This window comes from Salmo salar, chromosome 15 (genome assembly GCF_965601325.2).
Source record: "Salmo salar chromosome 15, fSalSal1, whole genome shotgun sequence".
Taxonomy (NCBI): domain Eukaryota; kingdom Metazoa; phylum Chordata; class Actinopteri; order Salmoniformes; family Salmonidae; genus Salmo; species Salmo salar.
This window is the reverse complement of record NC_138305.1, coordinates 67,943,695-67,959,334: the sequence shown is the minus strand read 5'-3', so window position 1 is coordinate 67,959,334 and position 15,640 is coordinate 67,943,695. Positions and strand designations below refer to the sequence as shown.

The 15,640-nt window shown below is 44.6% G+C and overlaps 1 protein-coding gene across 4 annotated transcripts in view; it reads left to right on the top strand.

Annotated features, from left to right (window-relative positions):
- The window catches only part of LOC106571892 (FYVE, RhoGEF and PH domain-containing protein 3), a 114,490-nt gene that overhangs the window by 74,330 nt on the left and 24,520 nt on the right, over positions 1-15,640 (top strand). Inside the window, exons 2-4 of one of the 4 annotated variants that reach the window (XM_014145424.3) lie at positions 12,194-12,358; positions 13,353-13,554; positions 13,930-14,581. In XM_014145424.3, the coding sequence (XP_014000899.1) occupies positions 12,194-12,358; positions 13,353-13,554; positions 13,930-14,581 (1,019 nt within the window). Of the gene's footprint in view, positions 1-12,193; positions 12,359-12,873; positions 13,555-13,929; positions 14,591-15,640 lie in introns of those variants that run through there. The other 3 variants (XM_014145423.3, XM_045695919.2, XM_014145425.3) reach the window with 3 other exon arrangements.

Genomic DNA, 15,640 nt, shown 5'->3' with positions numbered 1-15,640 from the left:
TAGTCCTTTTGAAAAAGTGCCTGCTGAAAACTAACAGTATATATAGGCTAAGTGTGAAACTGGGCAGCTGTGGTAGTAGTCCCAGTCTCCCTGACCCACCTGCTATCTTACCAATATGGATCAGCTGCATGTTGCCATGACGATGCCCTGTTCCACTGGTTTCCCCTGCTCCAGAGCATTCGCTCTGGCATTGCTTCATTTAGCCTCCGACTCCACAGGCAGGATGTCACTCTGGCATTAACTCGTCAGGCCTGGTTGGTGCTAGCTTTTTGTCTGCCTGCACCCTACATACTGCTTACTGTTACTGTGTGTGCGTGTGCGTGCGTGCGGGCGCGTGTGTGTCAGCACTCTCTTTGCTTATTATTGTCCGCATGTCATTTAGACCTCTATAATAACTACAGCTTGGCTTGAGGGGGATTTTTTTCTCCCTTAAATGTTCTCCTCTATCACTTCCCTTGTTCTCCCTTCTAAACATACTCTCTATTTCTTTCTCTCTCCCCTTCCTTCTGTCTCATCCTCTGTCCTCTCTCTCCTCTTTCTCATCCCCCAAAATCCCTCTGTCTTAATCTGTGGGAGCTGGTGAAATACTCCTACTTAGTGTGTGAGCTGGGTTGATTTACTCTACTGCTGTGCCCACTGACCTGATTTAGGACAGGGGCAGGAGCAGGATGACTTATCCCTGATCCCCCTCTTACCCCGTTCCCCTTCCGTCTGTAGCGTAGCTTGGGGAGCCATGATACCATGGAGGCTTTGAGGCATGACTCATTCCTGGAGAACCACAGCCTGGTGTTAGGTCTAAATGTCTGAGAGAGGCTGTCTGATGTTGTGTGGTTAAATCAAACAGATAGGAGGAGATAAATGAATGGATGTGCAGTAATAAAGTAGTAATATGTTGAGGGAGGCCAGCTGTTACTGTACTATAGCCTGTGTGATTGGATGAGATACTTATCCCTCTGTATGTGTATGGATTATCCACAGATTGAACTAGGCACGCTGCAGCATCACTCTAATGTACTGTAGCCTACTGTACCTGACTGAGAAATCTGCTGAATTGCCATCGATTGGGAAGAGCTCAAGCCTATAACCTATATACCTTGTGTCCCTAGAACAGCTCTTGTACTGCATTTCCACTGTGAGCCTTTCCCCTGTGTAGAAAATAGTGATCCTTTTTTTGAGCTGTAAGAGCAGTAGAGATCTGCTCTAGTTAGTAATATGAATCCTGTCCTTTAGTTCTAAGCAGTACAGCTCTGGTTCTAAGTAGACATCAGTCCAACAGCAAACCATGCCAGACCTTACACTGTAGATCTAGGCTAGTCTGACTTGTACAGTACAGGTGCCAGGCTGTGTTTATCGATCTCTGTGTTTTCAAACTGTACTGAACAAAAATAGAGACGCAACATGTAAAGTGTCGGTCCCATGTTTCATGAGCTGAAATAAAAGATCCCAGAAATGTTCCATACTCACAAAAAGCGTATTTCTCTAAATGTTGTGCGCAAATGTGTTTGCATCCCTGTTGGTGAGCATTTCTCCTTTGCCAAGATATTCCATCTCCCTTACAGGTGTGGAATATCAATAAACTGATTAAACTGCATAATCATTACACAGGTGCACCTTGTGCTGTGGACATAAAAGGCCACTCTGAAATGTGCAGTTTTGTCACACAACACAATGTAACAGATGTCCCAAGTTTTGAGGGAGCTTGCAATTGGCATGCTGACTGCAGGACTGTACACCAGAGCTGTTGCCAGAGATGTTCATTTCTCTACCATAAGCCACCTCCAACGTCGTTTTAGAGAATTTGGCAGTAGGTCGAACCAGCCTCACAACCACAGACCACGTGTAACCATGCACAGATACACTGTGACATGATCCTAAGGCCCATTGTTGTGCCATTCTTCCGCCACCATCACCTTGTGTTTCAGCATGATAATACAAGGCCCCATGTCGCAAGGATCTTTACACAATTCCCGGAGACTGAAAATGTCCCAGTTATTCCATGGCCTGCATGCTCACCAGTCATGTCACCCATTGAGCATGTTTGGGATGCTCTGTATTGACGTGTACGACAGCGTGTTCCAGATCCCTACAATATCCAGCAACTTCGGACAGCCATTGAAGAGTGTTGGGACAACATTCCACAGGCCACAATCAACAGGCTGATCAACTCTATGCAAAGGAGATGTGTCGCACTGCATGAGGCAAATGTTGGTCATACCAGATACTGACTGGTTTTCTGATCCACGCCCCTACTTTTCTTTTAATGTATATGTGACCAACAGATGCATATCTGTATTCCCAGTCATGTAAAATCAATATATTATGGCCTAATTAATTTATTTCAATTGACTTATTTCCTCATATGAACTGTAACTATTTTAATTTGTTACATGTTGCGTTTTATATTTTTGATTAGTGTATTTACAGTATTTCAATCAATGTGTTTTCCATTGTCTATTTGTGTATCTCTGTGTATCTCTGTGTATCTCTGTGTGTCTCTGTGTATCTCTGTGTGTCTCTGTGTGTGTATTTCCATGTGTTTTCCAGTCTCTCTCTCTCTCTCTCTGTGTACATGTCTCCTGTGGAGCTCCTTTATGGGGCTCTGTGTGTAATTACGGGGGTTTGACCGTCAGGGGATAAATATCAGAAACACATCAAGGTCAGAGCACTCGTTACTGTCTCAGAGTTGCAGAAAGGAAAGAGAGATGGATAGAGGGACGTATAGAGAGAGAGAGAAACCCATTGGATGCCTCTGTCAGCCTAGTGTGGCAGTAGGGAGAAGTAGATTGGATGCAATCCACTGTGAGTATTTGTGTCTCTGTGTTAGTCTGCGTGTGTAACACTGCTCTGATCAATGACCATTATAAATCAAAGTGCCATTAGATGAGAGTCTGTTCCAGTCTGTCTCGATATGTCAGGACAACAGACAGTGGAGGCCAGGGTCAGAGAGAAAGGGAGGGAGGGATGAGTTGTAGAGAAAGAGAAGTTGGGGGAAAGGTGGACAGAGAGAGGGAAAGATGGATAGAAGGACTGTCTACGAGAGAAGAAGAGGCAGATAAGAGAGCGTAAGAGGGAGATTATGAGAAAGATATAGAGAGAGACGCACAGAGAATGACGTACTGACTTACTGAGTGAAGGGGAGAGAGAGAGTGTTGGTAGGTGTGGGGGTAGCTGTGTGATTGGGAGATGGGGCTTGGGGAGTGGTGACTGACGGACGAGACGCTCCCACGTCGGGAGTGATCCATCTCCCAGACAGCACTGGGGCAGGAAGACTTTACTCTAGGGATGGTGGGTAATAAACAACTCCAACAGGGTCGCCTCAGGGGTGGCAGTGATTGGCAGCAGTGTGTGTGTGTGTGTGTGTGTGTGTGTGTGTGTGTGTGTGTGTGTGTGTGTGTGTGTGTGTGTGTGTGTGTGTTCAACATTCAGTGTTCAGCAAGAGAAAGGGGGAGGGGAAGAGTGAACATTGTGTTTGAATGTACTTCTCAGTGCATGTGAATGCCTGAGTGTACATGTGCATGCAGGAGATGGGTAAGGATTGTCAATAGAGGTCAAGTCTGAATGGCAAAGCATATATGTATTTTTAAACATGCCGCCCTCTCCACTCTCGCTACTCTCTGCAGTAGTATAAATTATTATACCTTTATTTCAACAAGGAACACAGACTGAGACCAAGGTCTCTTTTACAGCTGGGCCCTGCGTATACATGTTACACACACAGTTTAGACACAATGACTAAGAAATGACACAAGACAAACAAAACCATCTAAAATGTTCAGCTCTGGCCTGTGACATCAGACTGTCATGCCATAGCTGTTTCTCCTGTGATGGAATCTGAATGTCACCCATAAAGTTGCATTATATTAGTGTGTCACCTCTGGCACACACACACACACACACACACACACACACACACACACACACACACACACACACACACACACACACACACACACACACACTACACACACAATACCTTTATGCTTCCATATCCGCAGTCCAAATACTTAGAGTATCAGAATACCTCAGTGTATCCGAACACACACTACCTTACCACTGTCTTAGCGCTAGCAGTACTGCTGTCTTTCAGTTTACTGCTCTCTCTAGTGTTGTTCTGTGCTCTCTGAGTCCATCTCATTCTCTCCTGTTCTCTTCTGACTGGTGTGTGGCGATGACATCACCATCTCCACTCTCAAGGAACAGGCAAGTGAGTCAACAGCTTGCCTAAGAGACGCAATCCTTTGCCTGTCTGTAATGATGGTGTATGGTCATTGATGAGTTGGCCTTCAGGTCGTCCTGGCAACCCGCTGCTCCCCAGGGCATGGTTGTCCTTGGAAGCAAATTGTTGTATTTTTCTGTTCCTCATCATGATTGGAGCTTAGAAGAGGAAATCCACTTCTCTATTCTCTCGTGTGTGTTTATTAAATTGCGGTTAAATGGATTCTCATAATTACAGAATGTTAATCTAATCTCTCCCTCTGTGAGCAATTGTATTAGTTTACTCGGTTTGTGTCAAACATTGTTTAGTGCCTGTTTGTCCTTTAGTTGTTTGCTATGTTCTGATCAAGTTATTATCGTTCTGTGTTTTTATATTTGTTTTTTGTTTCTATTCGTTTTTAAATTTGATTAGAAATTCTGTTAAGTTTCAGTTAGTTTTCAGACCTGATTTGGATTTCCCATTGAAACCCCCATTACATTTTTGCCCAAAGTTTAGAAGAACAAAACACTAAAACTGAACATAATTCATGATGATTTAGTTAATTCTTTTTTTTTTTCAGTTTACTAAATCGTTTTTTCGTGATTAGTTTTAGGTTACTATAATAACCTTGGTTCTGATTAGTCATTTCCCTCTTTTTAATCACGTGCGTGTGCACATAACTATACCACTCTGACATTCTGAGCAGGACCTGACGGAGTGTGTAAAGTATCAGACACAGAGGTTCATATCTTTCCCATAAACTTTGTGTTCATGCAGTGTGTGGACCATCATTGTTGTCATGTTTGATCTAGGCTCCTGCCCTGTACACTTGCATAGACAGGGGTAATCAGGAAATCTGTTTACCTCCTGTTGCCATAACTGTCAATCTGCATGTGTGTGGTTACTATTCAAATGTGTCTGTTTCTGTGAAGTGCAGACAGACACACACATACACACACGTCAGCTGGGCACAGGGACAGGTGTGTAGGGCAGGTTTTGCAGGTTCAGTTAAACTAAAGCACACCTACAGTGCCTTGCGAAAGTATTCGGCCCCCTTGAACTTTTCGACCTTTTGCCACATTTCAGGCTTCAAACATAAAGATATAAAACTGTAATTTTTTGTGAAGAATCAACAACAAGTGGGACACAATCATGAAGTGGAACGAAATTTATTGGATATTTCAAACTTTTTTAACAAATAAAAAACGGAAAAATTGGGCGTGCAAAATTATTCAGCCCCTTAATTAAGTTAATACTTTGTAGCACCACCTTTTGCTGCGATTACAGCTGTAAGTAGCTTGGGGTATGTCTCTATCAGTTTTGCACATCGAGAGACTGAAATTTTTTCCCATTCCTCCTTGCAAAACAGCTCGAGCTCAGTGAGGTTGGATGGAGAGCGTTTGTGAACAGCAGTTTTCAGTTCTTTCCACAGATTCTCGTTTGGATTCAGGTCTGGACTTTGACTTGGCCATTCTAACACCTGGATATGTTTATTTGTGAACCATTCCATTGTAGATTTTGCTTTATGTTTTGGATCATTGTCTTGTTGGAAGACAAATCTCCGTCCCAGTCTCAGGTCTTTTGCAGACTCCATCAGGTTTTCTTCCAGAATGGTCCTGTATTTGGCTCCATCCATCTTCCCATCAATTTTAACCATCTTCCCTGCCCCTGCTGAAGAAAAGCAGGCCCAAACCATGATGCTGCCACCACCATGTTTGACAGTGGGGATGGTGTGTTCAGGGTGATGTGCAGTGTTGCTTTTACGCCAAACATAACGTTTTGCATTGTTGCCAAAATGTTCGATTTTGGTTTCATCTGACCAGAGCACCTTCTTCCACATGTTTGGTGTGTCTCCCAGGAGGCTAGTGGCAAACTTTAATCGACACTTTTTATGGATATCTTTAAGAAATGGCTTTCTTCTTGCCACTCTTCCATAAAGGTCAGATTTGTGCAGTATACGACTGATTGTTGTCCTATGGACAGAGTCTCCCACCTCAGCTGTAGATCTCTGCAGTTCATCCAGAGTGATCATGGGCCTCTTGGCTGCATCTCTGATCAGTCTTCTCCTTGTATGAGCTGAAAGTTTAGAGGGACGGCCGGGTCTTCGTAGATTTGCAATGGTCTGATACTCCTTCCATGTCAATATTATCGCTTGCACAGTGCTCCTTGGGATGTTTAAAGCTTGGGAAATATTTTTGTATCCAAATCCGGCTTTAAACTTCTCCACAACAGTATCTCGGACCTGCCTGGTGTGTTCCTTGTTCTTCATGATGCTCTCTGCGCTTTAAACGGACCTCTGAGACTATCACAGAGCAGGTGCATTTATACGGAGAATTGATTACACACAGGTGGATTCTATTTATCATCATTAGTCATTTAGGTCAACATTGGATCATTCAGAGATCCTCACTGAACTTCTGGAGAGAGTTTGCTGCACTGAAAGTAAAGGGGCTGAATAATTTTGCACGGCCAATTCTTCAGTTTTTTATTTGTTAAAAAAGTTTGAAATATCCAATAAATTTCGTTCCACTTCATAATTGTGTCCCACTTGTTGTTGATTCTTCACAAAAAAATTACAGTTTTATATCTTTATGTTTGAAGCCTGAAATGTGGCAAAGGGTCGAAAAGTTCAAGGGGGCCGAATACTTTCGCAAGGCACTGTAACTACAGATGTGTGTTATTCAGGACTGAGTTTTAGGGTGCTCCAGGGTGTGTGTGTTTAGGGAGCTGGCACAGAGAGCTTTTATACACACACGCACGCTCGCACGCACACACACACATACAGACACACACACACACACACTGGGAGAATATGAGTTACTTTGTTGGCCAAGGAAGGTGTGTTAGATTTTCCTATTGAAATGGTTCACTGGATTCTTGGTATCTAAGGAAAGGCAGAATATTCAACGAGACGGTAGCTTTTTCTTTCTTGTTCTTGTCTTTTCTTGTCTTTAACACTCCTAAAAAAAGAAAAGTCTGGCTATCAGGTTTAGGTCGTTGTTCAATTGAACGACCTTTAGTCTTTAAGACCTTTGGAAATGTTTGAGTTTTCAGTATCGTATAGAGGTGTAGTATAATTGGGAGTGTTGTGTTGAGTTTTAAGTGGGTGTTGTGTAGAGTTGTGAGGGTTGTGTAGAGTTGTATAGTTGTGTAGAGTTGTATAAAGTTGTATAAAGGTGAGTTGAGTGTTATGTAGAGTTGTGAGTGTTTTGTATAGTTGTGTATAGTTGTATACAGCGGTATAAAGTTGTATAGAGTTGTATAAAGGTGAGTTGAGTGTTATGTAGAGTTGTAGAGTTGTGTAGAGTTGTATACAGTGGTATAAAGTTGTATAAATTTGTATAAAGGTGAGTTGAGTGTTATGTAGAGTTGCATAGTTGTGTATAGTTGTATACAGTGGTATAAAGTTCTATAGAGTTGTATAAAGGTGAGTTGAGTGTTATGTAGAGTTGTAGAGTTGTATACAGCGGTATAAAGTTGTATAGAGTTGTATAAAGGTGAGTGTTATGTTGAGTTAAGTAGATGTAGTTCCTCTCGGTGCTGTGTCATCAAGTTCCAGTTTACTGTTAGGATGTTTGATCTGCGGGCCAGATTTCACTGTCTTAGGTAACCATGACTATGGAATGTTTCCATATGCCAGACCCCTATGGCACCATTGGTCTCATTAGTGTCTGTCTGCTACAGACTGTTTGTTTTTCCCAAGACCTGACCTGTGTCTAGAGTCAAAGAGTTTCTCAGTGGTTTAGCTGGACAATGTCAGAGTAGATAGATGTTGCCCCTAACCACTTGCTCTAATTTCATCCCCCTAATGGTTAAGGTTAGGATCGAGTGTAGAACAGCTGATCCTAGAGTCTGTTTTACGATGTTCAAGACACCAATTATTTTTGGTGAATGGCGGAAATCAGCTTTCCTCTATAGGAGACTGTAGGATGTTATTTACTCTACACTGTAACAGAAAACTGTAATTTATACGATAATTTTAGGAATTATCAACAGTAAAAAGAACTGAAATGTTTTACTGCAGCATACTATAAATTATTGTGCATTGTGGGAAAAGTGCTGTATTTCAAATGGTACTGTAATTCAACCCCACAGAATACAGTAACGTATCCTTGGAGAGTGAAAAATCTATTTGACCAATAGTGGGTTCATAGTATTGTTGTTTCTGGCTCATTAACATATTTTCAGCCATGCCTTGTAAGAGGCTATATTTGTTGCACCCGTGAGTGAGAATTCTGTACCTATTTAACTTCTATGTGGTTAAAGTACCCCATCAATTTAAAATGTATAGGGGACAGGTTGGAAGGGCAACTACTCTTAAACCTTAAATGGTTGAGCATTATGCCATGCCGTTTTGGTATTTTTTTGCCCTTTCACTGCCAGTCCGGAAGGCTTTATTACGGCTTCTAGAAATGCAAGTAATATAAAACACCAAAAATGAATTAATATCCTGTAATTTGTAAACACTTTACCTAGCAGCCAACCTGCTTGCACCATCCCTTGTAAAATACTGTAATTTCCGGACTATTAAGCGCACCTGAATATAAGCCGCACCCACTGAATTTAAAAAAAAATATTATTTTGAACATAAATAAGCCGCACATGTCTATAAGCCGCAGGTGCCTACCGGTACATTGAAACAAATGAACTTTACACAGGCTTTAACGAAACACGACTTGTAACAAAAATAAATAGGCTTTAACGAAACACGGCTTGTAACAAAAATAAATAGGCTTTAACGAAACACGGCTTGTAGCAAAAAATTTAAATTAGCAGTAAACAGTAGCCTAGCAGTAGTCACCATCTTCCTTCTCCTGTGCACTGAAACCATCTCCTTCGGTGTCGGAGTTGAATAGCCTCAGAATTGCTTCATCCGATATTGGATCATTTTCATTGTCGCTCTCGTCACTTTCATCCGGAGGCAAATCCCCTGCTGAGCCCTCTTCAACATGCAGCAGTCCAGCCTTTCGAAACCCGTTGATGATAGTGGATTTTTTGACAATGCTCCACGCTGTCAGGACCCACTGGCAGACTTGACCATAAGTTGCTCTTCGCATGCGGCCCGTTTTAGTGAAGGATTTCTCCCCACTTGTCATCCAAGCCTCCCACTGAACAAGGAGCGCCACCTTAAATGCACGATTTACACTGATGTCGAGTGGCTGCAAATACTTTGTTGTGCCCCCAGGAATCAGGGTGACAAAATGACTCCCGTAATCAGAATGATGGGAAGTTTGAGAGCGCTCGATTTAATCTAAACAGTAAACAAAAAAGTTGCTTGACCTTAACCCGTTCGGCAATTTCATTGGTCTAATGAAAGCTTCATGCCGCCAAAAAACTGAGCACGTCACAGAATGTGTTTTAAAAAAATTAAAAAAAATGAAATCGGGAAAAATCCATATATTAGCCGCGTCATTGTTTAAGCCGCGACGTTCAAAGCCTGGGAAAAAAAGTTGCGGCTTATAGTCCGGAAATTACGGTACTGTGAAATACATACCCCTCCCCTCAATGAATTTCATTCATCCATTCATTAATTCTGATTAAGGTAGAATTAGCTTTTTTACATTATAATACAATATTTTACTTGCTTTGGTACCGTATGTATATTACAGTAAATGTACAGCTGCCTGTAAATTACTGTCAAATTTACGGTAACCCCTTTACAGTGTATAGTCAATTTCTGTTGCAACGGTAGTAAGGTGAGAGTTGGAACTGGGCTATATTTTAAGATTTGCTACTGTACATCTATTGACCCAGTTACTGCACGTATTATTGGCTGTGTATTACAGATACTGTTTATGTCTGAAGTGAAAATATGTGTCTTTCACAGATGTATGTAAACTCTCTTTCTCTCTGTCTCCCTCTGTGGTTTGGTAAAATTGTATAACATGGTGGGAAAGCCAGCCTTCAGCAGGGCCTCATGGGGGCAGACAGCGTAGCAGGACTTATTGCAGACTCACAGAGCTCTGCCTTCCGTGACTGAAGCTGCAGGCTGAAGCTGGGCTGGAAAACACCAAATTAGACATGGAAGTGCTCCTCAGGGGTCTCACTACCATCTCCGAACTAATCCTTTGGAGATGCGTGTGGAGTGAATAGATACAGCCCCTAAGCTTGCATGAGATAGAGCAATGTGGATGTTAGTTTACATAGCCATTATCATAATGTACTGCCGGGGTTATCGTTGACGTCTAATGGACAACCACATCCGATAACACACAGCCAGTCTAAACAAAGGCTGTGATAAGGGCCCTTGGAACAAAGACATAGCAGTACTTAGACACACACACACAGGCGCACACACATAGACACACATACAGTACACAGAAACACACACATAGGCACAGTAATACATAAGTGCGCGCGCACACACACACACACACACACACACACACACACACACACACACACACACACACACACACACACACACACACACACACACACACACACACACACACACACACACACACACACACACACAGGCGTACACACAAACGCATAGGCACAGAGTGTTGGGCCAGTAACCAAAAAATCGCTGGTTCGAATCCCAGAGCCAACTAGGTGAAAAATCTGCCGTTGAGCCCTTAACCCTAATTTCTCCTGTAAGTCGCTTTGGATAAGAGCGTCTGCTAAACTGTGAACTGTATACTGTGTATATACTGTAAACACACACTTCCCCCTCTTTCAATGCAAACACAAACCATACATTATGTGACCCTACCAACATATTGCACAAGACAGCACTCATTACAAAGTCCACGCTTCAATTCACTTGACTGGATTTCACAAAGCCCCTATAGGCATCACATGATTGGAATCACTGACAGACAATTCCCTGATGTAACTAGCTAGCTGCTAAAGGTCTCATTGTCCCACTGTTTGTAGTTCTGTTGAGTGGGTTGTGATGCGCTTTTACAGGGACACACACGCTCACACACTTTCTCAAAAAGCCTGATAACACAGACATACAGAGAGAAAGTAAGACACACACATACACAGGCCAGTATCACTCCCAGACAGTCTGAAAGGATAGAGCATCAGGATATAGAGATGTATTAAATATAGGCAGGCCTATCAAAGAGCTCTCTGTAGACTCGTTGAGGCGGAAGCCTCACCTCTCTCTCCCCTGGCCTGGTGTCAGGATTGATGCAGGGGCTGTCTGCTCCCTCTCTGGTTCCTCTCTGCTCCCTCTCCGGTTCCTCTCTGGTTCCTCTCTGCTCCCTCTCTGGTTCCTCTCTGCTCCCTCTCTGGTTCCTCTCTGGTTCCTCTCTGCTCCCTCTCTGGTTCCTCTCTGGTTCCTCTCTGGTTCCTCTCTGGTTCCTCTCTGCTCCCTCTCTGGTTCCTCTCTGCTCCCTCTCTGGTTCCTCTCTGGTTCCTCTCTGCTCCCTCTCCGGTTCCTCTCTGGTTCCTCTCTGCTCCCTCTCTGCTCCCTCTCCGGTTCCTCTCTGGTTCCTCTCTGCTCCCTCTCTGGTTCCTCTCTGGTTCCTCTCTGGTTCCTCTCTGCTCCATCTCTGGTTCCTTCTGCTCACTGCAGCATGACAAAGGCATTGGGGTGAAGGTTGTTTGTTCACCTCCTACTGTTACAGTAACACACTGCACTGCACCACTCAGGTGGACTGGGGCTGGGACTGTATAGAACTGCATCAGTCAGTTCTGTTTGGACTGGGGCTGAAGCTGCTGGGTATTTGGTCTCAGCCATGACTCTTTCGTGCAGTCTCTTTATAGGCAAAGTAATACTGCACTCTTAGAAAAAAAGGTGCTATCTAGAACCAAAAAGGGTTATTTGGGTGTCCCAACAGAATAACCCTTTGAAGAACCCCTTTTGGTTCCAGGTAGAACCCTTTACACAAAGAGTTCTACCAGGAACCAAAAGGTATCTCCTTTTCGAAATCCTTATATCTAAGAGTGTGTGTTGCTTCCGAACAGGTTGCGTTCCTGCATGTTGTGTGAATGGAAGTAATGCACTCAGTCAATCTAATATATTCTCTCTCTCTCTCTCAGACCTCCCTCCCTCCTCTCTACAGTGCCAGTGTGGATCGGTGGACTTCCAGTGTTCCCCGCGGCTGGCGAAGAAAGACCTGCCCCCTCCCAGACAATGTCACGTCCGGCCTGCCGTAAAGCCCCGCCCCCAGCCCACAGCCACACCCACCTTTCAGAAACCTCAAGGTACACTGTTGGTTTATCACCATTTTCAGCACTACTACTAGTTGTTTATAATATCAATATTGTCATTATCATTGACTAAGAGTGTTGGTACAATATAAAACCTTGTGTTTATCAGCCTAACCCCAGAGTTTTACCTGGTCAGGTCACCCATTCACACGTAAACAGTATTTATCCCACAAACGCATCAGTCAGATAGACACATGGATGGCTCCTTGTTAGTCCTACCATAGCCTCATGCTATCTGCCTGTTGATGCATAAGTTTAATTTCCACACGATACACCCTGCCATTCTCTACTGTGCTGTAGCTGCACACACACACAATCAGAGAGGAAGGAAGCAGAGGCACCTCACACAGAGAGAACTGAGGCAGAGATACCTGCTTCCTCATTCAGCCCTAATGCAATACCAAGAACACAGCAAAGACTGGCCTAAATAAATTATATAGAGAAAGCCTACTGTCCTCTAAATGCATTCTGCAGTAACCATGTTTTAAGAACATGTAGCTAGCCAAACAGTAGTATTTTAGCTTCTGATAGCGTGGGCGGCCATTTGTGCAGTCTGTTTCTGGACCACGCTCGGCCTGTAATTTGTGCGACTGCGTGTGAATGTTTTTTCTTTCTCTGTCTGTGAAACCACAGTGACTTAGACACACTCATCTCCGCATCCTGTTCTGAAATCAGGAAGCTGTCTTGGCTCTGTGAAGCACGATCAGAACCGTCTCCTGCGCTGCATTTGAGAACCTACTCTCAGAGTTTAGCGACTATATGGTGTGTTTTGTGGTGGTATTTGGACTGTGGTTTTGTAATTTGTAGGGGGTAGCAGCAGCAGCCATCTGGAATACAGTAATGGAGGCTTTCTCTCTCGGAACTCAACGGGGCACTTGAAACAGGACTCTTTCCGTGGTTACACCAGTGACCTGACTTCGTCTCTCTCTTTTTCTCTCTTTCCTTCTTCCTCCCTCCATCACCGCTCTTCCTGGACCTGGACCTGCAGTGCCCCCTAAACCCCCCTTCCTGCTGGTCCTCGGACAGGATAAGAAGCCCAAGAGGATTCCCCCAGCCCCCTCCAGGCCTCTGCCTGCCCCTCCACCTCCACCCAAACCACGGCCCAGCCAGACACCACCTGGCCTGGCCACACAGTCTCAGAGAGAGGCCCAGAGCGTGGGGCTGCTCATCGAGAGGTTTGAGAACTCCAGGTACTGTACTGTCCTGCAGGGGGTAGGGTATTCCACAAGGTGCTCTTGCCCTGTTGACGCATCAGAGGAGTGTTTTGTGCATGTGTTTGTGTGTAAAAAAACTGGAGGTGTGACACACATCATTATATTTTGTTGGATGATTTATGATGTGGGTATTGTTATACACCATGAGTAGGACTTTGAATGTTTTGCACGGAATACACACTCTCTTACCCTCTGTCACGTAATACACACTTTTCTGATGTTACCCAACCTGTGTTTCACACTTCTGTCTGTGGGAATGTTAGGCTCTGGTGGTGTGTTGTGGTTTCAGCCCAACCAAGACTGAAACTGAGAAAGGTTTAATTTCACAAGTGTTTATTTTTTATATCCCAGGGTTCCAATTCTTGGCGTCCCTCCGAGGAATCAGCTCCACTTGTGCCTGAGTATGGACGCGACATCCAAAACCACAACTCGCTCTGCCCCTGACCCCACAGCACATGCCCCTTCAGGGTCAGCAGGAGCAAAGGACTCTGGGGAACCCTCCCCCGCCGACAAACTTGCTCTTATCGTCTCGGAGCAGACTGATGAGGTCACCGAGCTGAGGGAACTTTCGTGCCTGGCCTCACTCCGCATTGACGGCCCCGGTGACGTTCATTTGGACTCTACAGAGGACGACCTCAACGTCGTCCATGGCGATCGAGTTGGTTGCCTTGACAACACGGAGAGGGAGGAGAGAGACTCTTCCCATGAGCTCCAGGACAATCCGGACTCACAGTCCTCGGAGCAGAACGGAAACGGGAAGATTCCCAACCGGGACAGCGGGATTGACAGCCCATCGTGCGCAGCAGAGGGCGAGGTGTTCCCCAACGAGGACGCCATCGACGAGGAGGAGCGCTACGACAGCGTCACGGAGACAGAGACTAGCGTGTCCTGCTGCGTAACACTGGGCAACAAGCGTGACTCCACGCAGGACGAGGACAGTGACCTGGATGAGGTCAGCAGTGGCGAGACAGAGGGAGGGGAGAAGGCGGACACACACACAGAGGTACACAGGGTGAGTCTCACACACACATTCTTATCAATCTCCTTAGTCCCTAGTTCAGCAACTGTAACTTGTCTTTCTCTTGTTATCTGTGTCAGTTTCAGGCTGTCTAGACTCAGGTGTTTTGTTATGGGTATTTGGGCCTACACACACACACACACACACACACACACACACACACACACACACACACACACACACACACACACACACACACACACACACTATTTCAGACGCTCAAGTGTGCGTGGTGGTCACAAGCGTCTATGCCGTATCTAAAAATGGATGTGCTGTGGGGTGTGGAGGAAAACAGTAGCTGCCCAGGGCTGTAACAGGAGCTTGTGACTGCTACTCCTAGAGGACAGACAGAAACAAAGCTGCGCTCAGCTCAGCTACTGTTTCCACCATTGATCTGTGTGAGAGTGATACCGACACCTCCAAAAGAGAACTTCGCATCATACCGGTATTCATGAACCCCCTGACAGAAAAATACAGTCTATTTATTGAAATAAAAGGATGGCGGGAAGGTCAAGAAACATCAGACAAAAATAGGGAGAGGGAGAAAAGGAGGTCGAGAAAAAATAGAGAGGCAGAAAAGTGAGAGCGTGTAATGAAAATGAGTGTGTGAAAGAGAAAGAGACAGGATGGGTGTGTGAGTGGGAGCTGAAACTCTGGTTAGAGTTGTTGTGTGTTGGCACAGTACAGTCAGTTTTTATCCCCTCAGCATTGTTATAATGGGGCAAAGCCCGACACACCCTGTACCTAGGCACCACACCAAACACACATGAGCACACACGAGCACACACAGACACACATACGCCCTGAATTGGCAGCCAACACCCTTTGCCTCATGTGGAAGGGATCTCTGGTATCCTATGTTTCCTGATATCAGCATTACTGCCCAGAGGAAAGGTGAGTGTGGATGGGTTTGAGGGAACAGTGCCACTTCTCTGACACTAATAGCTGACATGTTGATCGTTTTTTAATGACACTGCTGTCGCAGAGGATGTGGGTTTTGGGGATGCACATTGAAACAGGAAAAGAAAGAAATCTATTCTCTTC